The sequence below is a fragment of the Pectinophora gossypiella genome, chromosome 18 (genome assembly GCF_024362695.1).
Source record: "Pectinophora gossypiella chromosome 18, ilPecGoss1.1, whole genome shotgun sequence".
NCBI lineage: Eukaryota > Metazoa > Arthropoda > Insecta > Lepidoptera > Gelechiidae > Pectinophora > Pectinophora gossypiella.
The window spans coordinates 1,795,365-1,820,704 of NC_065421.1; the positions used below are offsets into that span (position 1 = coordinate 1,795,365).

The 25,340-nt window shown below is 38.3% G+C and overlaps 4 protein-coding genes across 4 annotated transcripts in view; 3 read left to right on the top strand and 1 right to left on the bottom strand.

The window, feature by feature from the left end:
- Window positions 1-2,483: 2,483 nt before the first annotated feature.
- Window positions 2,484-10,835, top strand: LOC126375334 (phosphatidylglycerophosphatase and protein-tyrosine phosphatase 1). The gene is made up of 6 exons (XM_050022277.1): window positions 2,484-2,560; window positions 2,666-2,812; window positions 3,363-3,443; window positions 5,692-5,795; window positions 6,323-6,449; window positions 6,957-10,835. The coding sequence occupies exons 1-6, from the start codon at window positions 2,558-2,560 to the stop codon at window positions 7,077-7,079; spliced, it is 585 nt and encodes a 194-aa protein (XP_049878234.1). The 5' UTR covers window positions 2,484-2,557; the 3' UTR covers window positions 7,080-10,835.
- Window positions 10,836-12,228: 1,393 nt separating this feature from the next.
- LOC126375336 (succinate dehydrogenase [ubiquinone] cytochrome b small subunit, mitochondrial) lies at window positions 12,229-17,102 on the bottom strand. Its single transcript, XM_050022279.1, has 4 exons — window positions 16,923-17,102; window positions 15,008-15,162; window positions 14,181-14,365; window positions 12,229-12,424 (listed from the first exon to the last, which is right to left on the bottom strand). The coding sequence occupies exons 1-4, from the start codon at window positions 16,951-16,953 to the stop codon at window positions 12,229-12,231; spliced, it is 567 nt and encodes a 188-aa protein (XP_049878236.1). The 5' UTR covers window positions 16,954-17,102.
- Window positions 17,103-17,677: 575 nt separating this feature from the next.
- LOC126375287 (26S proteasome regulatory subunit 6A-B) lies at window positions 17,678-21,673 on the top strand. Its single transcript, XM_050022223.1, has 5 exons — window positions 17,678-18,352; window positions 19,087-19,282; window positions 19,937-20,133; window positions 20,796-20,926; window positions 21,403-21,673. The coding sequence occupies exons 1-5, from the start codon at window positions 17,798-17,800 to the stop codon at window positions 21,608-21,610; spliced, it is 1,287 nt and encodes a 428-aa protein (XP_049878180.1). The 5' UTR covers window positions 17,678-17,797; the 3' UTR covers window positions 21,611-21,673.
- Window positions 21,674-23,523: 1,850 nt separating this feature from the next.
- Window positions 23,524-25,340, top strand: part of LOC126375237 (tubulin polyglutamylase ttll-5) — a 54,560-nt gene continuing 52,743 nt past the window's right edge. Inside the window, exon 1 of the mRNA XM_050022146.1 lies at window positions 23,524-23,667. The gene's annotated coding sequence lies outside the window, so the exon portion shown is untranslated. The remainder of the gene's footprint in view (window positions 23,668-25,340) is intronic.

Genomic DNA, 25,340 nt, shown 5'->3' on the forward strand with positions numbered 1-25,340 from the left:
GCCAATCAGCTCGCGACACCAAACACTTCAGGGCCCCGATACCGACCCCGCCGGCGTGGTCGACGATTTCCCTCATTCAGCGCTTATCGCTATCGACCCACTAGGGTCGATTAATTCTTTCAAATATTTTTCCTCTCAGACAACGCCCTGAGCCGGGGTTCGCGCCCAACTGGGCACCCTCAGGCCTGTTGTCTAAAACGTTGTACCGGGTGAGAGCCTTCAGCGCTCCCCATTTGTCCGGCCAAGTAGTTAATGCCATCTGCGGCAAATCTACAATAAGTCACGTCAAAAAAAAACCACTGCTGGGCACAGGCCTCCCCTCATTCAACCGGAGGGGGTACGAAGCATACTCCACCACGCTGCTCCAATGCGGGTTGGTGGAGGTGTTTTTACCGGGACCAACGGCTTAACGTGCCCTCCGAAGCACGGAATCATCTTACTTTTTCGGACAATCAGGTGATTCAAGCCTGAAAAGTCCTTACCAAACAAAGGACAGTCTCACAAAGTGATTTCGACAATGTACCCATCGGGGCAGGTTATTTACGGATTACTTGTGGCTCTGCCCACCCCATTAAGAATTATGAGTGTGAGTTTATGAACTATATAAATAAAAAATCATCAAAAATTAATTAGCATATCGGTCTATCATTGAGTTATCTAATGCTACATTAAAATGCGATTAACCTCATCATATAAATGTATTCTACTAGGACAAAAATTCAGTTTATCAAAATGTCTCACAAAATCCAAATTTTTTTCTTAATTGTGGCTATCATTGCTTCTGGGCATGGTAAGGCAGAAATTTATATTTTCCATAAAAGTACAAACTTACATTAAATAAACTTATGCTTGGTTCGTAAGCAAAGACTTATGGGTTCATATTTGCTTCGATTTACGCAGATACTTCTCGTTTCCCTCACATTAATTATATCAATTCTAGTATACTATAAGATTAATATTTTAAACACTGGTTGGTGGTGTTTGCACCGGGACGCAAATAGGAAATAGGTATTTTATATTGTATAATTATTTTAATTCAATTTATGTATTAATGTGTGTCAGTCCTATTGACTTTTAATAAAGAAAATTATTAATTATTATTACATTATTAATTAATTTAATTAATTTGTATCACTTGCATCAAAGGCATTTGTTTTCCGAAATAACACTCAACAGTATCAAACTATAATAATGCTAGTACTTAAAAAAACTGGTATGTTACTAGAATTATCAAAAAAATCCTTTATTTATACTTTTTCAATTATATTTTCAGGTATAGGTAGTCGATGTGACTGCGTGCTCCCGCAACAAAAAGGACCATGTAGAGGTCGATACCACAGGTAAAATAAACATTACAATAACCATTGATGTGTGATATGTTATTATATTAACCAAATTGACAATAAGTAATTATTTTTCCCGGGAGTTAAAACTCGGTGTATAGTAAACGCCTACACACAATTTGTTAGCAATAACGTTCAACTCAAACCCTTCATGTGTTAAGCTTCAGGCGTTTTAAGTTTCTCTACTACAGACGCAATATTTTATCTATTTTCAGAGATGTCTTCAGGGTAGAGGAGAAAGGAATTATTGTTTTAATCATTATTTATAATTTTCAGCTTCTACTTCGACATGAAGACTAGGGACTGCAAGCCGTTCATCTGGTCAGGCTGCGGCGGCAATGGTAATCGGTTTTACAGCCTTGATGAATGTGAATTTGCTTGCAGTTATTATATGAAGTTAAATAAATAAATATTGACCCTCTTGATGTTGCTTATTTTAGTATTTTAATAATAAACCTTTCTCAAAACATATTATTTTATCTAGATCGTTGTTCGTAAATGAGAATTAAACAATGGAGCACACTGATTCTTGTGGCGAGAGCATAGAATATTTTAATATACATTGAAATGTATAAAATATTTTCTGAAAACTATAAAGAAAGATAACAAAAATATTTATTTTTGATTAGATTGAATATCCTATAGCCCAAAACTTGAAATTGCTTTTTAAAAAGAGTCCCTACTGTCAGTTTGACATTGACACTATTGACAGCCTGTCAGAGGCTTTTTGGCGGGAGGCGGGAACGGGACAGTTGCTTTCTTCATTGAATAATCTAAATAATTAATACGAAGTGGTGTTTTGTGGTTAATGATCGCATTAAGTTAGTCGGAAGACATTCGCGAGTGTTATTATATTGGAGTATTCAATAAACAAAGTGTATCTGCCTATTTTCGCTTCGTGTCAGGAAGCCGCTTCATAACTCAAAAGTTTATGCGGACTTTTGAGTTAATTCGTTTGGGGTTCGGAGTAGGAGTTAGGGGGCTTAGGTTTCATCATCATCACCTTTCATCATTTCATTAATCATCAAGAAAAAAAAATACGTCAGACATGGCTGTATGGGCATAGTTCCCTTTGCCTTACCCTTCGGGGAAAACCAAACCAAAAAAAAAAATGACAGCCTGTCACAAATGTCACAACATTCGAAAACGTAAGAGGATCCTCGCGAGGCTTATTCAAATTCGCTCCCCACCACGAAGATCAGCCAGCTTTCACCATGGTAGGAATCCGTTCCAACGGCACAGCCGTGTATCGCGCAGCCCGAGGCGCCGGCCGCGTCGTAACATAACTGTTTCTGTGTGTAACTTAGCTGTGGTTTGTTCAGGGCACCGCGATGTTTGCTAGGGTGACCTTCTACCCGTCTCTCCTGTACAATGTGTTCATGGAAAAGGTAACCAGCAGACGATGGTACGACAGGATGGACGACACCGTCATTCTCGGGGCTCTTCCCTTTCAGGGAATGACAAAACAGGTAAGTTTTGAGGTTATTTATAAAGTGAAATTTTGGTCTCGTTTTATAGGGTTTCATGTATGGAATAAGGGTCAAAAAGTTGGTACGAGTGTTCAGTAAATAATAATTAGTGTTAAAATATAATGTTTATGTTATAAAGTATGAGAACTGGACCAAAATAATAACTTTTTTTTATTAGTAGGTCAACTAAGTTACTACTTGTGTTATCGTTATTATATACTGTTTTATAACAAAAAGACACTAAATAAATTATCATATTTGCCGTCATAATTTTCTCAGTTTTTTTTTATTTAGTTATAGCCATTGTTTTAAAAATAAAGACAATGAAGACTATAAAATTAAAGAAGTATCCCAAAAAATATGGCTGGCCAAAGTACACACAAGAGTACATACAGGTCATAATGAAAAAAACAACATTTTTGCTGCATTTTCCTTTCTTCTAGTCTTTTAAACTTTTATTAAAAATGTTGTCTAAATTGGTGTAAAAAAAAACAGGTGTTTGATTTTTTTGTGTAAAAAAGAATGTTTCTAAAAAGTTTTTTTTTTTCAGTTGGTGGAAGAAGAGAATGTTAAAGGTGTAGTCTCCATGAATGAGGCTTATGAGCTGAAGATATTCTCCAATGACGCTGAGGTAATTACTCAAAATAAAAAGCATTTTTTTTTAATCTGGGAATCATCATAGAGCATATCTTATTGATAGCCGAAAGACTATGTTAGCTTTCATTTTAATTTATCATTTATATAATTTATATTTTTTTTATCTATCCACTTACCTACTACCAATTCGAAACATGTTATGGCTGAGGAGAATAAGTGGTGCATAAACCTTTTTTTCAGTGTACAATTATTTTTTTTATAATGCTTATTTGCAACACCTTAATAACAATGATAATTTAATTGCCAACAATCTAGTTTACCACTCTATCTCAAATTTTTTGTTTATAATACATAACACATAAACAGCCTATATACTCATTTTTATATACTCATTATCTCATTGGTCATCATTTATTAATTTATTACCTACCTTCATCATGGCAATGGTAATGTTTATACAGGTTAGTGACACCGTAACGAATACTGAGGCAGATGATTCAGACCACGATTCTGAGTATATATCAAGTAGAATTGTCCATTGCAAAACTCATGAAAAATTTAATGGTTTTTTTTATTTTCAGTTTCAAACTTTATCGATGGACAATTCCACTTGCTATCAACTCAGAATCATGGTCTGAATAATCCCTCAAAGTGTTCGTTACGATATCACTAACACCCTGTATATGCCTCTGCCATTGTACCCAAAGTTATTATGTAACCAGGCAATGAGAAAACTAGTAATGGTGCTAATTCCTGTAAATACCATCTAATTTTATTTTAAGTTATATCTGTCATTTTCTTATCCGCCGAAAAGGAAAGGGACGGGTAATCGACAAGCATAAAATTTATGGAACACACGTCAATTTTAAGCACAAATCTAAACCAACCGTCTAAAAATTTTACATCAGTCAATAACCCGACACGTTCATTTACTCATTCTTCCTAAAATTAAGAGCTGTGAATCATCCGTCCCTTTCCTTTTCGACGGATATGAAAATGACAGATATAACTTAAAATAAAATTAGACGGTGTTTCCAGGAATCGGGGCCAATATCACGTTAAATCTGTACAACGCCATCTGTATTGTTTTTGGGGAACATAGCCAAAAATGTTTCGCATTAAGTCGTGGTTCTGCTCACGTAAACTACCGTCCTACGTTTCAAAACACATGTACTTAGGCCCTATTTATAGAAAGGAGATTTACAATCAGAACTATTGTGCCTGTATCAGTTAGACACAAATATGGATCATCTTTTGCCCCCAACACAATGACACATCACACTGAATAACAAGGCATACATTATTCGGGTTTTGTAAAGGCGTAGCTATTGACAATATTCAAAGATTAACTCTCGCGATTACGATTTTTCCAACGTCTTTTCCTGAAGACACTGTAAGGTCAACTCTAATCGGGTAAAATATTTACGAGAAATTGCAACACTGGCGGGAATTTTAAAAACAGAATAGAAGAAGAAAAACGTTTTTAGGCGGGAAAATGTACTGAAGACTAGGCAGCATGGTCTTATGATCTTAGCCTGACCCACAAATGGGCAAAAAAAAAATGAGGCGGGAAATTCATTCGACGATGTGAAAAATGTTGGCTTGGCTGTTGTAGAATTATAAAATTGTTTTGTATGCTGGTAAACGGATAAAACTAGAAAAAAATATAAGGCGTTTGATTGTAACTATATTTAGAGGAGGTTTATACATGTTATAAAATTAACAAAGGTAAGTTTTATTATAATACAAAGTCATCTATAACATGGCAATTTAATTAAAACACAATGACGGGTTTTTACCGTATTTAAAGCAGGAACATCGGGTTAATATCGGGAGTCTCATATCCCTGCTTTAAACGAGGTAAGAACCCGTTATTATGTGTTTTAATTATGATAATATCCGCGTAACCTTAAAACAATGGCAATTTAAATCGGGGTGTTAGTGATTTTTCAATAAGGCGCTAACGTGGTTATCGCTCAACATATACATCAGTGGCCTTTACTTTGACGATATTCAATAGATAGATAAAATAATTTATTGAACACAATGGACACAATATACAGAAATAAGGCCAACAGATACAGGAAGGCACAACATGCTGCTTTAACAAAACAATCAATAATTGTTTGCTGTTAAAGTTTTAATTAAAGCCACATGCGAGCATACTCTGATGCAGTTACCGTAGCCGAAACCGGCTGGATCACATCATTAAGGAAGGCGTCGATTTTTCTGGCTTTTTTGTATGTGACCTTCCCAAAAAATGTTTTGTATTCCGTTTCCAGAAATGGCGCGAACACGGTGTCGAGTTCCTTCAGTTGGCGACAACAGACATCTTCGAGACACCAGACCAGGACAAGTTGTATGAGGGAGTCAAGTTCATCAACAGGTGAGCTGGCGTAATTTTATTTGCAGTGGAGCAGCGTGGTGGAGTATGCTGCATCCCCCCTCCGGTTGATTGAAGGGAGGCCTGTGCCCAGCAGTGGGACGTATAGGCTGTTTATGTTGTATGTTATTTGTAATGTAGAAGGAGGTTTATACGATCCTGACGACTCGATTACTCTAGCTATAGAGGCGGCCAAGCAGCTCGCGACAACAAACACCTGAGGACCCTGATACCGACCCCGCCTTCGTGGTCGACGATTTCCTTCATTCAGCGCTTATCGCTATCGGCCCACTAAGGTCGATTAATTCTTTCAAATATAATCCTCTCGCGCTCAACTGACGAACCTCAAGCCTGTTGTCTTAAATTTTGTACCGAGTGAGATCCCACAGCGCTCCCCATTTGTCCGGTCAAGTAGTAGGAAGTCACGTCAAAAGAAGGCTCGCATGAAGCCTGAAGAGGTCCAAGGACCTTATAACATTTGCGACTTGGCGAAGGCCAAAATGAGTAATGATAATATTTTTGTCTCCCAGGTTCCTGCCCCCGGGCAACAAGCTGCCCCGGCTGCCGGCGGAGCGCCAGGCTTCCGGCTGCGTGTACGTGCACTGCAAGGCGGGCCGCACGCGAAGCGCCACCCTCGTCGGCTGCTACCTCATGATGGTAACTATACTCTCTCTTTTATCGTATGGGTTGTGAGGTGGATTACCAACCCCATCAACCCTGGTGTCAGGGTTACTATTGAGCCGTCAAAGGCCCCTGACATGGCTCATGTAACGACTACGTACTTACATCAGTAAGTAGTAAACGGGACCAACGGCTAAATCAAAGCACGTATCATCTTTCTTTCGGACAATCAGGTGATCAGCCTGTAATGTCCTATAACCAAACTAGGGATCACAGACTAGGGGTAACTATACTGACGTCACAAAAACACCCCATTGAAACGACATCCGTGCTCCCATACAAGGTGTTAGTGACACCATACCTAATATGGGAGAGGATTCAGAACATTATTCTAAGAGTTAATATCAAGTGGATCCGATATGTGCCATGTCAGGCTCGATAATAACCCTGATACCAGGGTTGCTGATGCCACCTCACACCACACACGATATGAGAAGACTCAACCCTACAAACAAGACATTAAACCTTCACCACAATTCACAGAAACACGGCTGGTCACCCAAAGAGACAGTTGATTACATGAAGGCGCGACGACCACACATACTGCTCCACACCAAACAGTGGGAGGCTTTACAGATATTCCACAAACAACACATCGATACGTAGAACAATAAATGTATATAGTTTGTACCAATAATCTATATAAATTATACCAATAATCTATGTAGATTGTACCAATAATCTTTGTAGATTGTACCAATAATCTATGTAGATTGTACCAATAATCTATGTAGATTATACCAATAATCTTATATGGATCCCTATCTAGTTATGTAGGGTGTACCAATAAAATAACTGCTATAGATAGAACTTAAAGACGACTACGAAAATTAACATTTATACACCTTCAGTACCATGTCACATTAAACTTATTTGAAAAATTTAACCAAGTCAAAATGAAAGAATGTTAATGGTACATGTCTGTACGTATTAATATAAATTAATATTTACATTTTATAACTGCTGTTACTAAAGTATCCGAATTGTTCTAATGTTAAAATGAATTTTTAATTTATCATTGTTGTATCGGCGAGGGTATAGAGTTTAGGCAGAGAATAAAATATAATATGTACTCTTTCAGTCCCGCACCAATGAGGCTAAAAACTGGAAGCTCAAATGTAGGCGGCAGCACTGTTGAGTGTTCCTAAATTTTGACAGTTCTCCATACTGCCCAGCTAAAATTCGTGATAAATTGCTATAAAATGTGGGGGAACATGGAGTGTATCCCGTCTGAAAAATCAGGTACAAAGAAACAGCAGCCACTTGGATTCTTCTTTCCGATCTTTAAATATAACACTATATTTTTGCAGTTAAACTACGCGCAAAGGGTTATAGTGTAAAAATATATCCGAAACAATGTTTGTTGGGGAACTGTCAAAATTTAAGAACACTTAACAGTAGCGCCACCTGATGGGAGAAATAGGCAGTTTTTATCCACAATATTCGTATCGGATGCAGAGATAGATTTACTAGACGTCATTTGTCGGGAGAAGTTGTCGTTTCACCTCCCCTTACGTTCGTTGCGCGATCGAAACATTGGCCCCGATTCCTGCAGACACCGCCTAATTTTATTTAAAGTTATATCCGTCATTTTCATATCCGTCGAAAAGGAAAGGGACGGATGATTCACAGCTCTTAATTTTAGGAAGAATGAGTGAATGAATGAATAACCCGGGCGAATCAAAAGGTACGTCGCTGGTATGCAATCCGTTTGACGTGCTGTCTACTTAACTGTGTCGGGTTATTGACGGATGTAAAATTTTTAGACGGTTGGTTTAGATTTGTGCTTAAAATTGACGTGTGTTCCATAAATTTTATGCTTGTCGATTACCCGTCCCTTTCCTTTTCGGCAGATAAGAAAATGACAGATATAACTTAAAATAAAATTAGATGGTATTTACAGGAATTAGCACCATTATCCACCTTACAAATAAAAAATAAACCAGGGATGAACGTGAGGAGCGCGGTAGCGCAGCGGTAAACGCGCTCGGTCTGCGATTGTCGAAGTTAAGCAACTTTCGCAAAGGCCAGTCATAGGATGGGTGACCACAAAAAAAAGTTTTCATCTCGAGCTCCTCCGTGCTTCGGAAGGCACGTTAAGCCGTTGGTCCCGGCTGCATTAGCAGTCGTTAATACCCATCAATCCGCACTGGGCCCGCGTGATGGTTTAAGGCCCGATCTCCCTATCCGTCCATAGGGAAGGCCCGTGCCCCAGCAGTGGGGACGTTAATGGGCTGGTGATGATGAACGTGGGTTTCAGCCAAGCAAAATTCAATCGAATTGTATGATAATTGGATTCAATTTTGCTTGGCTGTCAAATACTTAAACCCACGTTCATCCCTGGTTTATTTTTTATTTGTAAGGTGGTAAACTTTCAACTTAACGAACCTCTGATCTGTCGGGATAAGTGTGTGATAGCAATACCCTTCAAATTAATTATTGTTTAATTGCCTTCTGGGCGAGCGAGCTCCATCTTAGGCCTCGTCAATGCCTTCGAGCAAGTCTGGAGCCAAGAGGAAACCCATCAAAGATAAAAAAAAAAACATATTAAACTACCAAAACAATTATCAGTGAGTAGTTCTTTCTGTGATGAGCTTTTAGTTCATGTTTTAATGTTACCTTCTTTTAAAAATGTTAAGCAACTAACTGAGGAAAGTAATGGTGTTGATTCCTGTACAGTCATGAGCAATCATGTACCCACTTTAGAACCCTGTCGCACTATCATATTTGTCATTTAATTAGACTTCGGTTTAAATTGACAAAAAAGTGAATGTGACATGGTTTCAAAGTGTATACATATTAGTACCCGTGACCGTAGACACCATCTAATTTTATTTTAAGTTATACCTGTCATTTTCTTATCCGCTTAAGAAGAAAGGGACGGGTAATCAACAGGCATTAATATGCAACACACGTAAATTCTAGGTAGAAATTTAAAAACTGCCAAAATTTTATATCGGCCAATAACCCGACAGAGTTAAGTTGACACACGTCAAACGGGTTGCACATAAGCGAGATGCCTATTTTATTCGCCCGGGTTATTCTTTCATTTTAAAATTGACAGTAGTCAATCATCCATCCCTTTCGGTTTCGGCGGATAAAAAAGTATAGGTGTACCTAACTTAAATTAAAATTAGGATGTGTCTGCAGGACTTGGGACCATTATCTGTGAGAGGTAAGTAGCCCTGGGCATTAAAGATTACTACGTATAGAACGGTCAGTCTGCGCCCCGCACCAATTAGTATCGGGCGCCGATTTCACCCCCTCTAGGTCTTAAAACGCCGTAGAGAATTAGAGAGAGAAGTGTGGACTATGTGTCTCGCTCACACTTACGCCGGGCTTCCACTGATGCGGAGATAGGCGGAGAAGAGCGGAGATGTGCGGATTTGACCAATCACAGCGTTCGAGAGAGCGAAAAACGAAGACGCTCTGTCACTCTCTCCCTCACAGTGATTGGTCGATTCCTGCACATCTCCGCGTCAATGGAAACGCAGCCTTATGCGTTAGGTGGCACCCGATGAGAATAAAATTTTTCTTTGTAGTGCCCGAGTTGTGACTAGGCGTCAGAAATGAATATGAATTTACAAAGTTATGAATTCTTTGATCGTGATTTTAATTCAATGACCAAATACGTATTTTTATTTGTTTAGTTAAAATTTTAAAATGCATAACTACGTAGATGACGAAGTAACTTATATAATTGAAAATATGACATCTTTTTGGCCTAAAGGTCTATGTAACCAGGCCAAAAATTCCAAAAAAAAAATGAAAATATGACGGATCGAATGTTGCCAAGTCTAAATAATTATAAAAATAGGAATTCGTTTTTGTAATAAATTATTTAACTAGTATCAAATGCCAATAATAGGCTAGTTTCCAACTAGTCAAATTAGTTACTTTTTTTTGACACGAAACACGAATTTACCATGGAATTTGCATGAAAAAGCACAGAACGTGATAATTATTATTATGTTTTTCTTGATAAAAATTCATAAATAAGTTTAAAAGAAAATGTTTTTCGACAGGTTTAGATTTGTCTTTATTTAGTAATCAGAATTTCATAATTTATCTTTGACCTAGGAAACTACCCAATTTATCACGTAATATTTTTACGGTATTAGTATTTATATTATGTACAGTCATAAGTAATACCATGTACCCACTTTCGAACCCTGTCGCACTATCATATTTGACATTTAATGAAACTTATGGTTTAATTTGTCAAAAAAGTTAATGTGACATGGTATCAAAGTGTATACATATTAGTACTCGTGACCGTACTGTGTGTTTGTAAATAAAAGGTATTTATTGAAATACAATGTTGAATATTTTTTTTTATATTAATAAAATATTTTACTTGTATGGAATCTTTTATTTCATAAAAAACCGGCCAAGTGCGAGTCAGCCTCGCGCACAAAAGGTTCCGTACCATTGACTTGGTGCACAACAGTAGATACACAAGTATTGTCTACCTGTTGTCATTATTGATATCTAGCAAAAAGGACAAAAAAAACGGTTTATGGGAGTCCCCCTTTTTTTAGTATTTGTTGTTATAGGGGCAACAGAAATACATAATTTGTGAAAATTTAAACTGTGTATCGCGGTTCCTTGAGATACGTGTAGGCTATTTAACAACCACTTATATTTTCTTGTTTATTATGTTAGTAATATGTGTGGGCTATATTTATGTTTAGTCTACCAGAAAAAGGATTTCTAGGGTAGATAAATAAAAATCTGGAATAACTTCATCATTTTATTTGTATAATAAATATTTCACAGCTAAACCTGCGCGCGGCACTTCACAGCACATTCAAATAAATTACTGCCGAACTACAAACGAGTAGCCAAATATCTCGGCAAACTAATACTTTTGTTATAAAACGAAAATAAATTAATTTTCAAATTGTGCTTCGCATTAAGTACCTGACATAGGGCGCGATTCTGGCAGACGAATATTTTTTAGTCTGGCAACTCTATAATAGTGTCGTCCTTCACTTATGACAAGTGCAAGACAGAGATAGAACTAGTTTTAGAACTGTCAACATTAAAATCACTTGTGTCTGCAGGAATCGGCACCGCTATCGCCCTAAATACATCTTACTATGCCATTTTTTTATTTGAAGACCCGATTTTCGCCGTAACAAATATCAATTTACGATGCCTACTTTTTTATTGATTACTAAAAAGTATAGAAAAAGTGGAAGTTAGTAAAGAAAGTGTTCGGATACACGCAAGGCGATTAACTCGATCTTGAAATAAAAAATCTGGCGTCTCATACTTCATAATCAGATGTTATTCTTATCAGTTACCGAGAATCTACTTTATTCCCTTAACATTTCATGAAAAAATATTAAAAATGCTAAAATCGACTTTTGTATAAAAATATGCATTATTAAAAAGTTAAAAGCTTTTTGGAATTACTAAATGTACGGGGCCCACGGTAGTGGTTTGAGTTCGGTTTTGAATATCTAGTAACAGATATTATCTCTTTGTAATCATTCCCTTTAAACCCCCTCCCTCGAAGCGCGCTTGATTTACCTCCCACGACGGGGCCACTTTAGTACAATTTAAGCCGTTAAGGAGTGAGCGAGAGAGCGCGGACTGTCTGTCTCGTACGTACGGGGCAAGGCGGCATTAACTCAAATTCTTTCTATTAAGGTCGCCTCTTTCCACATTTGTTCTGTATTTAAAAACTTCCTGTTTGTGCAATCAAGTATTTGTTAAGGGAATAAAGCAGACCATAGCTTAAGGATCCTTACGCCTTCTGCTCGGACTTGATCGCCCAGAAATTCCTAATCGTGTTTGAGATGCCCACATCGTGCGTGATGATGTAGAAGAGACCGCCCAGGGTCGCGATGGAGATGGCATACACCAGTCCGATGGCAATTTTGGGAATGACCGGCCCGAAAATGCTCGCGCGCACGTAATCAACTGCTATCGCCTCCAGACCCCTGGAAAAATAAGGTTAGTTTAAAAGCTGTCAAATTATACTTAAATTATGTATTAACCCCGATTCCTGAAGACACCTAATTTTATTTAAATTTTACTGTCATTTTCTTATTCGCCGAAAAGGAAAGGGACGCATGATTGACAACTGTTAATTTCATAATGAAGGAATAACCCAGCCGAATAAAATGGCGTCTCGCTTATATGCAACTCGCCTAGAATTAATTTCTGCCTAGAATTGACGTGTGTTGCATAAATACGCCTGTAGATGGCCCGTCTCTTTCCTTTTCGGCGAATAAGAAACTGACAGGTATAACTTAGAATAAAACTCGGATGTGTCTGCAGGAACCGGGTAGGCAAAGGCCTACACTGAAGATTTGACAGGTCCGGTTTTTTGCAAAACCTACCCTCCAACTCGAAGTGAAAACCAGCCCAACACAGGTTAGGTCACATTCCTCCGAAATTTCCCGGGAATGTGGGTTCCTCACCATATTTTCCTTCACCGCTGAGCACATTATACCTCTGACCCAATACGGTAGACGGCTGGGTCAAAACGGAATTATAAAATGCTAATCTAGAAATAGAAGCCAGTCTTATCTCCCTAACATTATCCCGTTTTTCACAGGGTCCGCTAACCTAACCTGAAGATTTTACAGGTCTGATCAGAAGCCAATCTGAGATGATCAAAAACCAATCTTAATTTTCGATTTCTGATGTCGTTGTAAAAAGTTCCTGTATCTGAGGCTTTAACATAAAAAGAAGAGAACCTTCTAACAAGGGGGCTCGCCTTTGCCCCCGTGGGCTTTGCCTCCGTGGGCTCCATCGTGGCCTCCGTGGCCACCATCCGAGTGGCTAGCCGACGGGGAACTAGACTTCGGTCGCTCCATGTTAAGCCACAACTTCCAAAACCCGGCCGATAGCCCAATATCGTTGAAGATCAAGTAGTAAAGTCCAGCCAGCTGCAATATTGTCAACGCGTAGACTACCAACATGGCTATTTTCGGCAAAAAGTGACCGAATAGGATAACTCTCACGTATTCCACCACCATAGCTTCAAGACCCCTAGGAAAGGAGAGGGGATGGGTTAGGTTCCGGGAAAGGAAATAGGTATTGGCATAGAATAAAGGAACGCCAGGCCTCCACGGTCCAGTGGTTGAGCGTTAGGCTCACGATCCGGGGGTCCCGTTTTTGTGATCACTAGTTTGGTTTGGATTAGGACATTACAGGCTGATCACCTGATTGTCCGAAAGTAAGATGATCCATGCTTCGGAAGGCACGAATAAGCCGTTCGTCCCGGTTACTACTTACTAGTGTAAGTAAGTAGTCGTTACATGAGTCATGTCTGGGGTCTTTGGCGGCTCAATAGTAACCCTGACACCAGGGTTGATGAGGTTGGTAATCTACCTCACAACCCACACGAGAGAAGAACGCCAGGGGCCTTTGAGGCTCAATGACAACCCTGACACCAGGGTTGAATAAGTCGAAATCCAAATCAGAAGAACTCTGACCGCGGCAGGCGCTGACGTGTGGGTTGTCATGTGGAATACCAACCTCATCAACCCTGATGTCAGGGTTATTACTGAGCTGCCAAAGGCCCCCGGCTTAACGTGCCTTCCGTAGCACGGATCATCTTACTTTCGGACAATCAGGCGATCAGCCTGTTATGTCCTAACCTCACTAGGGATCACAAAGTGATTTTTGCGCCTGGCGCAGAAGGGCCCTTTTAATTTGGATTGTCACCAATTATTAAAAAAAACTCACCAGAAACTATGGGCTGTGATGAGGATAGCCATAGCCGAGTCTAAGATCTTGTTGGGCACAGCGAGGGCGAGCGGGATGAGCACAATCAGGATGGCTGACGTGGTCTTCTCAATGACCCACATCTTGGCGTGGTCGTGCGGCGTCTCATCGCTCAGCCGGGCTGGGGACGTGCTGAAGGAACGCATCTGGGTGGTCACAGAACAGGGGGGTTAAAATGGCCACATCGAAGCAATTCATGATTGCAATTTCAATCAATTTACCTGTAATAAGTTTAATTCAATTTCTATATAATTATAATTTGCATTATTTTTCAATAATTGTTAATGCATTTACATTCAATTGGGTGGTTTACATTTCTTCTAATACAATTCTAACAGTTTCTAATTGTAACAGTTTACATTTAATAAAAAAAAAACTGGATTTTGTACTAAACATTAAAACAAGATTTTTTTACTTTGTAGATTTGCCGCAGATGGCATTAACTACTTGGCTGGACAAATGGAGAGCGCTGAAGGCTCTCAGCCGTTACAACGTTTAGGACAACAGGCCTGAGGGTGCCCAATTGGGCGCGTACCTCCGCTCAGAGCGTCATCTGAGAAGCAAAATATTTGAAAGGATTATGGGTCGATAGCGATAAGCGCTGATTGAGGGAAATCGTCGACCACGCCGGTGGGGTCGGTATTGGGGTCCTGAAGTAATTAAAAGAAGAAATTAGTATGGAATTTGTTTGAAAACATACCAGTGTATGTGTGTAGTTAATCATGCTTTCATGATTAGCTGCCCAAATAACAATGTTTAAGATCACTGCACTATCAAAGTTCACTTACAGCATCAAAGATAGGCGTCATCTTAGCATCCTTCAAGGCGACGGTGGAGGCGGGTAGGCAGGCAGACATAGAGCGGGGCACGGTCTGCGCGGCCAGACGCGCCATCTGCTGGCTGAACACTCGGCTGAAGCATGAACTGGGGGCCGCTAGTCGGGCTGCAATATTAATGGAAAATTAATAAACTCTACACATGATGTCCAAAATCCAAGTGCAAATCAATACTACTGCTATGAATAAAACCTATCTGATGAAGGATAATAATCGGCAAAATCATCAGTGGTGCTAATTCCTGCAGACGCCATCTAATTTTATTTTAAGTTATACCTGTCATTTTCTTGTCGGTTGGAAAAGTAAGGGAGGGGTAATCAACAGGCTTTCAGATCAGCCAATAACCCAACAGAGTTAAGTAGACAACACGTCAAACGGATTACATACCAGCGAGATGCCTATTTTATTCGCCCGGGTTATTCATTTGTTTTAAAATTAACTTGTTGACAATCATCCATCGCTTTCCTTTTCGAAGGATAAGAAAATGATGGATATAACTTTAAATAAAATTAGGCTGTGTCTACAGGAATCGGGGCCAGTATCTCCGTAGCATAACATAAAAATATATTTTTCGTAACAATTACATCAAATCAAATCAAATATACTTTATTGCACACAACATACAAAACAAATTAACACAGATGATGATAGATACAGTACAATCTGGCGGCCTTACTGCTAAGCAGCAATTTCTTCCAGGCAACCAGTGGATAGGAAACATTATTACAATTTGGTACGGGACAGTGCAACATCTTGTATAAAATAATAAATTCTATCAATAAAAAAAAACAAACAAATAAAAGTAAAATAAATAAATAAAATAGAAATATATAAATATAAATACATACATACATATACCCATTTATATCAGACGTATATATTTTAATTAAATATGACATTACATGTAGATATGACAATAGTTTCCTAACAATTAAAAAGGATATGTGAAAGGTGTGAGTACTGAAATGACAGCTGACAGAAATGAATGGAAGAGGAATACATGTTGTACCGACCACACCTACACTCAGATAAGGGCAGGAGGATGACTTATAGTACAGAAGCACCAATATGCCAGTGCAGAAGTGAAACTTTCACAATATAATATGGATGCCAATATAATAATAATAATCGTTCTTAACTCTATTACATGATTGGAACCACCTTTTAAGCTCAATAGCCAGTGCCAGGTGGCCCCAAGTATTTAAATAGTTCTTATAGAAAAAATAAAACTGTTACTGGCAATAAATACATTTTATTCTTATTCTTAACTTCTTAAGGTGACTACAAAAATCATATTCAATTTTTTTTTCATTACTTTTGTTATTAGGCAGTATGTCATAAGTTCAGAACCCAACTGATTTGTATAATATATTATAATAATTTTAATATGCACTGAGATTAAAATATTTAACCTATATTTCTATACAAAACAATGTTTTTAACCGGTCCTGCGATACACCTGTACGTACACTGCAATTTAGTAGACAGACAGACGTATGGTAACCAAATTTCTAACCATTACAAGATTCTCCGTTTAAATGTATATTTCATTTTTTCAAAATCCAGCGGCAGGATTGTACACAGCACACTAATTTATAATTTTGTAATTGCATAAAGAAGGTCATAGAAAGTCAATGTGAATCAATATAATGGTAAAATCTGGAGCACTAAAAGGTCTGCAAGTCCTAACCTAACCTACAAATTCATTAACAATAATACAAAGAGGCGCATGAAAAGGTAAGAAAATAATCGGGTCTACGGTAATTAACATACGACAACAGTAATTACTTCTTCATTAATTGCATTCCATTGAGAACAAGACAACAAAACATCTATTATGTAATGATAAATAAAACCCCTTTATTACCTGGCGCACGCAAAAACATGGATAAAGCCATGGTTTAAAAATATATCTCACAAATCACAGGCACAAATTGTATAGGAAAATGGGTAAATTATATTTTTGAAACACAAGATTCGATTTCGAAAATTCGAAATTCGCGAATGAAACGTCAATAGTCACGTTTCAGCTTCAATTTCTCGTGCTCATTGTAAATTATAAGAACGGATCATCAATAATACTGCTTTGTCTCTTTCGCACAAATAAATGTGAAAACAAACTGTGTCTAAAAAACATCAAACCATAAATGTTGCACTGTAAAATGTTTAAAATTCTACTATTTTTTAATTAAAATATGTTTCTTGCACACAGGATGCGCGATGCTCACCTGTAAAAAAAAAACATTGTTTATTATTTACTGTATTTATAAATGACTGTTTAAATGACTGCATTCTTAAATCAATACACGTACAAGCAAAATAAATTATATACATAATATTACTAAAAAACTTAATGTTTTTTACAATGGTATTGCAGTTTGGTTTGCCATGATAAAATATATTAAATACAGTGTAGTAATTAGTTTTGTACAGAATAAAACAAAATGTTAAATTCTTTATAAATCTCGTGCCAAATATATGTTTAATAAAATTTTATATACATTTAGTCATAAAATTAAGTCATTCTTAAATTTTAAAAAAAAAATACCTACTTCTGTAAAATTTGTATAAAATGATCGATGCATTGTAATCAAATTGGCAGTAATCATTAACTAAGTAATGGCAACTCGCACAGAATGACAATACATTTCGGTGATTTTGTTTGAAGAATTGCAGTTTTGTTTTCACATAAAAATAGGATAAATAGGGTTTAATTCCCTCATAAATTGAAATAAATACACAATGGCTACAACGCTGGAAGATAAGTCAATTTGGGAGGATGGCGAGGAGGCGCTGAGCGAGGAAGTACTCCGCATGCCAACAGACGAGATCATTAGCCGCACGAGACTCCTGGACAATGAAATCAAGATCATGAAGAGCGAGGTGATGAGGATCTCCCACGAGTTGCAGGCACAGAACGAGAAAATCAGAGAAAACACGGAGAAAATCAAAGTGAACAAAACATTGCCCTATTTGGTATCAAACGTCATCGAATTATTGGACGTGGACCCTCAGGAGGAGGAGGAAGATGGTGCTGTAGTGGACCTGGACTCGCAGCGTAAAGGCAAGTGCGCCGTCATCAAGACTTCCACCCGACAGACATATTTCTTGCCAGTCATCGGTCTGGTTGATGCTGAGAAATTGAAGCCTGGAGACTTGGTGGGCGTTAACAAGGACTCGTACTTGATCCTGGAGACTCTACCGGCGGAGTACGATGCGAGGGTGAAGGCTATGGAGGTGGACGAGAGGCCCACAGAACAGTATTCTGACATTGGTGGCCTCGATAAACAAATTCAGGTTAGTTTATTGTTTTTGTAATGGACTGTATTTTAAGTGATAAATACGAATTTTGAGCAAAACTGTTTGGAACATTACTCTTAAAAAAACTAAAACAACAGGTATAAAAGATTGTTTTCATCATTCTTAAAGCAGTTGGTATGAAAAAAGAGCCAGGTGTTCAATCCTATTGACACAAGTGCTTTTTTATTGTGTTACTGTCTGTTTACGGACACAAAACTCACATCTTTGTCCCTTAATGGGGCGGATAGAGCTGCAGGTTATCAGAAGACAAGTTGCAGCCACCTTTCATGCAAACTCTGAATTTGTGGAACTATGAGGTCTATGGTGTAAGTCAGTTTCTATATTGCCATATACAAATCCTATCCTGTGATTGGTTGAGACTGGCAACTCCTGTAGATTCATTGAAGTTTTAGCCAATCATAGAGTAGAATTTTATCTGTCAAGACAGAAACCGAATTACATGAACACCCCCTATTAATTGCCACTGATATACAATATTTATATTTATTAATTGTCAAGGGAGTGGAAAAAATTGGGATGAGGCCTTGCACTTTGATACCTGCTGACCAATGGAGGCAATGGAATTTGTTCTTTCTTATAAATGTATTGTATCTGGAATGGACTATTAAATATAAATAAAAATGTAACTCCACGAGGTAACTCGTGAGACTGAGATTTCGAGAACATTTGGTCTTACTAATTTACAAAAATCATTTTATGAAATATTCTAGGAACTAATCGAAGCAGTAGTCCTCCCCATGACGCACAAGGAGAAGTTTGTCAACCTGGGCATCCACCCTCCAAAGGGAGTGCTGCTGTATGGCCCTCCCGGCACTGGCAAGACCCTGCTGGCCAGGGCATGCGCTGCGCAGACCAAGTCCACCTTCTTGAAGCTCGCTGGACCTCAGTTAGTGCAGATGTTTATCGGTGGGTACTTTCTCAGGGCTTTACATCTTAAAATGAAAAATAAAATTAAAAAGAAGTCTCTTATAAGAGTTATATGTAATTTTTTTCTATATAAGTTTTCTTTAGTAAACTAATTAATAAATGGATTTTTTACATTATACAAAAAAAAAATACACAATACTAGAATAGAAATACATGACACATAGACTCAAACAAGAGTAAGCATTACTAGACACTCAATACAAAAAGTACAGGCAGGCAAAAAGACCACATCTTTGAAGCAAATAATCTAAATAAAGCAATACTTCCATCACAGTCCTACCCTTTGTTGAGTGTGCAGATTTACTTTTATATGCACAAATGTCAATATTGTAATTATGTCAACATTGCTTGAATGTGGACTTTCTGAAACCCCCTCCCCCCAATTCTTCTATATTCGTTCCTTCTTCTTCTACTTCGATACATCAACACAGGGGGTCTAAAAAGACCATGTTGTTGCAATTAATCTAAAAAAGCAACCCAGCAATTTGATATTAAAGTAAGTGTAAATGTCAATAAAAACAGGAATATTGCTTTTTAAATTGAATTGATTCAATGTGGCCTTTTTAACTCCCCAGTTTTACGTTCACTTATCTGTGTGAACGAGATTCAGTTGACAACAAACTCATTGTACAGGTGACGGTGCAAAGCTGGTTCGCGACGCGTTCGCGCTCGCCAAAGAGAAGGCCCCCGCCATCATCTTCATCGACGAGCTGGACGCCATCGGTACCAAGCGGTTTGACTCTGAGAAAGCCGGTGACCGTGAAGTGCAGCGTACTATGTTGGAGCTCCTCAACCAACTGGATGGGTTCACTTCTACTGCTGATATCAAGGTTAGTTGAGTAAACATTTGCCCCCGTAACATGCTGCCCGTATCATCCGCGACGCGATAAATAAACCAATAGTCTATTTTGTTTTAATTTGCATCCTCATCAAATAAGATACTTTTTAAAAAAGTCAAAACGAAAATTTTCTACTGAATTTGTATGGAAATACTGTCCTAGTGACCTCATCAATAAAAGTCATCATCATCAATTTAAGAGCTACGCTCTTATCGGTGCAGCATTTTCCATGCTACTTTTTTTAGGGAAAAATAGTGCAGTGGTTTCCCTCTTGCCTTCCGCCCTGCAGTACTCTGTCTGATGCAAGTGGGATGGCGCCCAGAGTAGTCAACCAAAAATTCGACAATAAATGAAAAAGAATTATGACATTGATTTTTGATCATCTTAGACAACAGTCTAAAATAGAAGACATTCTATTTCTAAATGAGCATTTCATAATTTATCTTTGCTCCAGTGCAATACCCTATTCTATTGGTTTATTAGGGCTGCCTGATGTTCATTTCTTATATTTTTTGACTAATATCTGTAAGGTATATTATTTATGCTCAATAAAGTATATTTATTTTTATCTATAAATGTATCTATAAATGTATAACCTTTTCAAAAAAAATGTGTATCATATGTGTTTTAAATTGATATTTTAAAATATCCAGGTTATCGCAGCAACCAACAGGGTAGACATCCTGGACCCGGCCCTGCTGCGCTCGGGGCGTCTCGACAGGAAGATCGAGTTCCCCCACCCCAACGAGGAGGCCCGCGCCAGAATCATGCAAATTCATTCCCGGTATGAATCCGATCATATTTTTAACAAACTACAATCAAACTCACGTGTCTCTGTAAGTGAAAAAGATACTTAAATCTTAAAATAACAGTCCACAGCAGTCCAAATACTGCAGACACAGAAACAATGAAAACAAAGAAAAAGTTAAATACTTCTTTATAAAAATATATAAACAAAGAAAAGAAAATGTTGTTACTTCCTACCACCGCGGTACGGTGTAGTACACCATCATATTAGTTGAGATAGAACTATACAGGGTGTTAGTAACATCATAACGAAAACTTTGAGGGATGATTGAGACCATGATTCTGAGTTAATATCAAGTGGAATTTAACGTCGCAAAAGTATGGAACCGACAATAATTTAAAAAGATACAAAAATTTTCGCGTCTATATCGACAGTAAACACCGTACCGCGAAAGCTAAGTAATCATATTGTAGATAAGTTTAAATAATCACTTGATAAATTTTGCCTTTCAGTAAAATGAACGTAAGCCCAGACGTGAACTTCGAAGAATTATCGCGGTCGACGGACGACTTCAACGGCGCGCAGTGCAAGGCGGTGTGCGTGGAGGCCGGCATGATCGCGCTACGGCGCTCCGCCACCGCCGTCACGCACGAGGACTTCATGGACGCCATCCTCGAGGTGCAGGCCAAGAAGAAGGCCAACCTCTCCTACTACGCATAGTGGCTGCACTCTAGATTTATTGTATACTTATATCTATCTATGTAATAAAAGTTTTTAATTATTTTCCTGGTTTTTATTTACCCGCAAAGAGAACACCACGCTAGATAAGTTCTGGGGTAGTTCTTTGAACACGGGAAGGCAATAATATCATTAGTAAACTCAAAAATACAAGGTGATAAATATAAGGTGATAAAGCCCTACTGAAGAACTACAGACCTATCTCGCTTCTGAGCCATGTCTACAAGTTGTTTTCGAGGGTCATTACGAATCGTCTCGCTTGCAGGTTTGACGACTTCCAGCCTCCCGAACAAGCCGGTTTCCGGAAAGGCTTTAGCACCATAGACCACATCCATACGCTGCGGCAGGTTATACAGAAGACCGAAGAGTATAATCTGCCACTTTGCTTGGCGTTTGTGGACTATGAGAAAGCCTTTGATTCGATCGAGACCTGGGCTGTGTTGCAGTCTCTTCAGAGGTGCCAAGTGGACCATAGGTACATCGAGGTGCTAAGGGACCTCTACCAAAATGCCACTATGTCAGTTCGAGTACAGAACTAGAGCTCTAATCCGATCCAACTGCAGCGAGGAGTGAGACAGGGAGATGTCATCTCTCCGAAACTGTTCACTGCTGCATTGGAGGATATTTTTAAGCTTCTGGACTGGAAAGGATTTGGCATCAACATCAACGGCGAGTACCTGACGCACCTTCGATTTGCCGATGATATAGTCCTAATGGCTGAGACCCTGGAAGACCTGAACACCATGCTCGAGCATCTCAGTAACGCATCCCAACGAGTGGGTCTTAGCATGAACATGGCAAAGACAAAAATTATGTCCAACGACCATGTCGCACCCACTCCAGTTCAGGTTGGGAACGTTACACTCGAAGTTGTAGACCAGTACATTTACCTAGGACAAATAATCCAGTTAGGTAAGTCCAACTTCGAGAAAGAGATCTCTCGTCGGATCCAACTCGGATGGGCAGCGTTCGGGAAGCTGCGGAATATCTTCTCGTCCAGAATACCTCAGTGTCTCAAGACGAAAGTCTTTGACCAATGCGTGTTGCCAGTGATGACCTACGGCAGTGAGACGTGGCCGCTTACTATGGGTCTCGTGAGGAGGCTCGGTGTTGCTCAGCGGGCAATGGAGAGAGCTATGCTTGGTATTTCCCTGCTGGATCGAATCAGAAATGAGGAGATCCGCAGGAGAACTAAAGTCACCGACATAGCTCGGAGAATTGCAAAGCTGAAGTGGCAGTGGGCAGGACACATAGCGAGGAGAACCGATGGCCGATGGGGCGGAAAGGTTCTGGAGTGGCGACCACGTGTCGGACGACGCTCAGTGGGTAGGCCCGCTACAAGGTGGACCGACGATCTGGTGAAGGTCGCGGGAAGCCGCTGGATGCGGGCAGCGCAGGACCGATCGTCGTGGAGATCCTTGGGGGAGGCCTATGCCCAGCAGTGGGCGTCATACGGCTGATGATGAAACTCAAAAATATCCAAGAATCTTTTGTAATTTTTTTTTTTAATATTTTATTTTTCAAAATAATCTGGGATATTGATTTCGGTAATGATTTTGACTTCCGATGTTCGAAGAACCACCCTCTTGAGTAAAAGAGCAATTATGGTATAAGTTAAGTTTTCTGTAACTGTGGCCGTGGAGCCAAGTAGACATCGCCATTAAATTAGAAATACCTATATGAGGTCTCCATGCTGATATGCTGGAGCTTAATTTTTTCTGTTTTTTATGTAAACCTTTGTGTATATATTTTTTTAGTCAAAATTTTATAACATTCTTTCAAAAAATTACGGGGTAAAATTAGCAAAATCCGTATTACGGGGAACTCCTGGTTCGAAATGGCAACACAAACTGTCATATGTGCAATGAAAAAAAAACTGTTTGAAAAATTGGGAAAATGCCTCTGTCAAAATTTTAGTTTGGTTGGTTTTGGTAGTAGTAGAAATAAACAAAATTTATTAGAATTATTAAAATGTGACTTTATTTGGTTTGAAGATACATCACAGACAAATTACCAAAAAGAGAAATTAGCCCTAAGTCGTGAGTAGAAGTGCATTTTATTAGACTTTTTGAATGACATTGGTGTTAAATAATTTGTGTATAATACCGCATTATGTTATCGATTTACGATTGTTATACAGAATGCGGTGTATTTCTGTTGTTGCTTCACGCTTCGACTGTCTTTCCTGCTTGTGGGATGAACATTTTAACTTCATAGATATTGGCTACTATGTAAAATTCTTTGTCTTTCATTCTTCTATATTCAAACCTATTTATTACACAAAAATTATATACTGTAATTATATTATATATCGCATATAACCCTTGGAAAATTCCTATAACATACTATTACAAAGTCTTTTAGATACCTATACTTAGTTTGTGTATTTTATGTATGAATGTGTATTTAAAAGTTTGTGTTTTCTGTTGGTTTGTGCGTAAGAGTCATGGAGGCGGAGCCGTGCGCGCGGTACAGTCAGGTATCGCCCGCAGACATTCCCAAAGTCCACACTAAACGCAACCAATCCCGTCCACACACCAGGTTTACTTATAAACTTGTACACTTATTTATTAAACATACTTACACAAGATCAGGCCTACCAATGACATCGTGAACCAAGAAGTCTTTGATGAACGTGGAATTAACGAAAGTAGTTTGTCAGGATTCTAGTAATTCCGTGGTCTCTGCCTACCCCAAAGGGAAATAGGCGTGATCTTGTGTATGCTTATTTATTTATTTATACAATCATCAATTTAAGTTTTGAAATCGAAATAAATACTAATCTTATTAGATTTAATATTTATGCAGATTTCACAACTTAGCACACTTTACTTTCACTTTAAACTAATAGAATATTAAAATAATTTTAATAATATTAATATTTACATTCTAATTAAACCTCTTGCTTTGCTGATTATAAAAATTTCCATAATTTCATGTCATTTTAAATAATTTTATCTAACTTAAAATTTTACTAAAAGGTTTTTGTTGAACCTATTAATATCATGATATCATCTTTTAATAATACTATAGTTATTATATAACATGCTAAAATCACTTTGACATTATAAGTTTATTTCCCACAATATTCATTCATCCTTTAGTTCCCACAAATCTAATCAGCCGGGTCTGCATGACAACCGCGCCGCGCGCGTTGCGTATTATATTGAGCGCGTCGACCAATAGCCGTTTGACGTACTTACACAAGATACTACGTAGATAGCATTCGTGCCATTTATTGCTCGATATAATTCGCGCCGCGCCCGGCGCGGTTGTCATGCAGACCCAGCAGGCATACATTATGTTGAACATACACAATATAAGCTCCCTACACATTATAGCTCAAGTACCTACCTACCTATACATATACATATTGATTCCTGCAGACACCTCCTAACTTTAATTTAAGTTATATATACCTGTCATTTTCTAATCCGCCGAAAAGCAAAGTGGCGGATAATCGACAGACTTTCAAAAACCCTTTAAAATTTTTATATATATTGGCCAATAACCCGACAGAATTAAGTTGACAGCACACGTCAAACAGGGTTGCATATCAGCGAGGTGCCTATTTTATTCGCCCAGGTTATTAATTAATTTTAACATTAATAATTGTCAATAATTCGTCCCTTTCCTTTTCATTAAAATAAAATAAAGAGGTGTCTGCAGGAATCGATAGTATAATAGCTTAATTTTCACCAGTGTTAGAATT

Bases quoted from the DNA above. Each gene is read 5' to 3' on its own strand.
- LOC126375334 (XM_050022277.1), top strand. The intron at 3,444-5,691 runs GTAATTACTCAA...TTCCGTTTCCAG, and splicing joins TATTCTCCAATGACGCTGAG to AAATGGCGCGAACACGGTGT. The intron at 6,450-6,956 runs GTAACTATACTC...CACAATTCACAG, and splicing joins TCGGCTGCTACCTCATGATG to AAACACGGCTGGTCACCCAA.
- LOC126375336 (XM_050022279.1), bottom strand. From the start codon at position 16,953: ATGGCTTTATCCATGTTTTTGCGTGCGCCAG. The intron at 15,163-16,922 runs GTAATAAAGGGG...TTAATATTGCAG, and splicing joins CATGTTTTTGCGTGCGCCAG to CCCGACTAGCGGCCCCCAGT. The intron at 14,366-15,007 runs GTAAGTGAACTT...GTGACCACCCAG, and splicing joins TGACGCCTATCTTTGATGCT to ATGCGTTCCTTCAGCACGTC.
- LOC126375287 (XM_050022223.1), top strand. From the start codon at position 17,798: ATGGCTACAACGCTGGAAGATAAGTCAATTTGGGAGGATGGCGAGGAG. The intron at 20,134-20,795 runs GTTAGTTGAGTA...TAAAATATCCAG, and splicing joins CTTCTACTGCTGATATCAAG to GTTATCGCAGCAACCAACAG. The intron at 20,927-21,402 runs GTATGAATCCGA...TTTGCCTTTCAG, and splicing joins ATCATGCAAATTCATTCCCG to TAAAATGAACGTAAGCCCAG.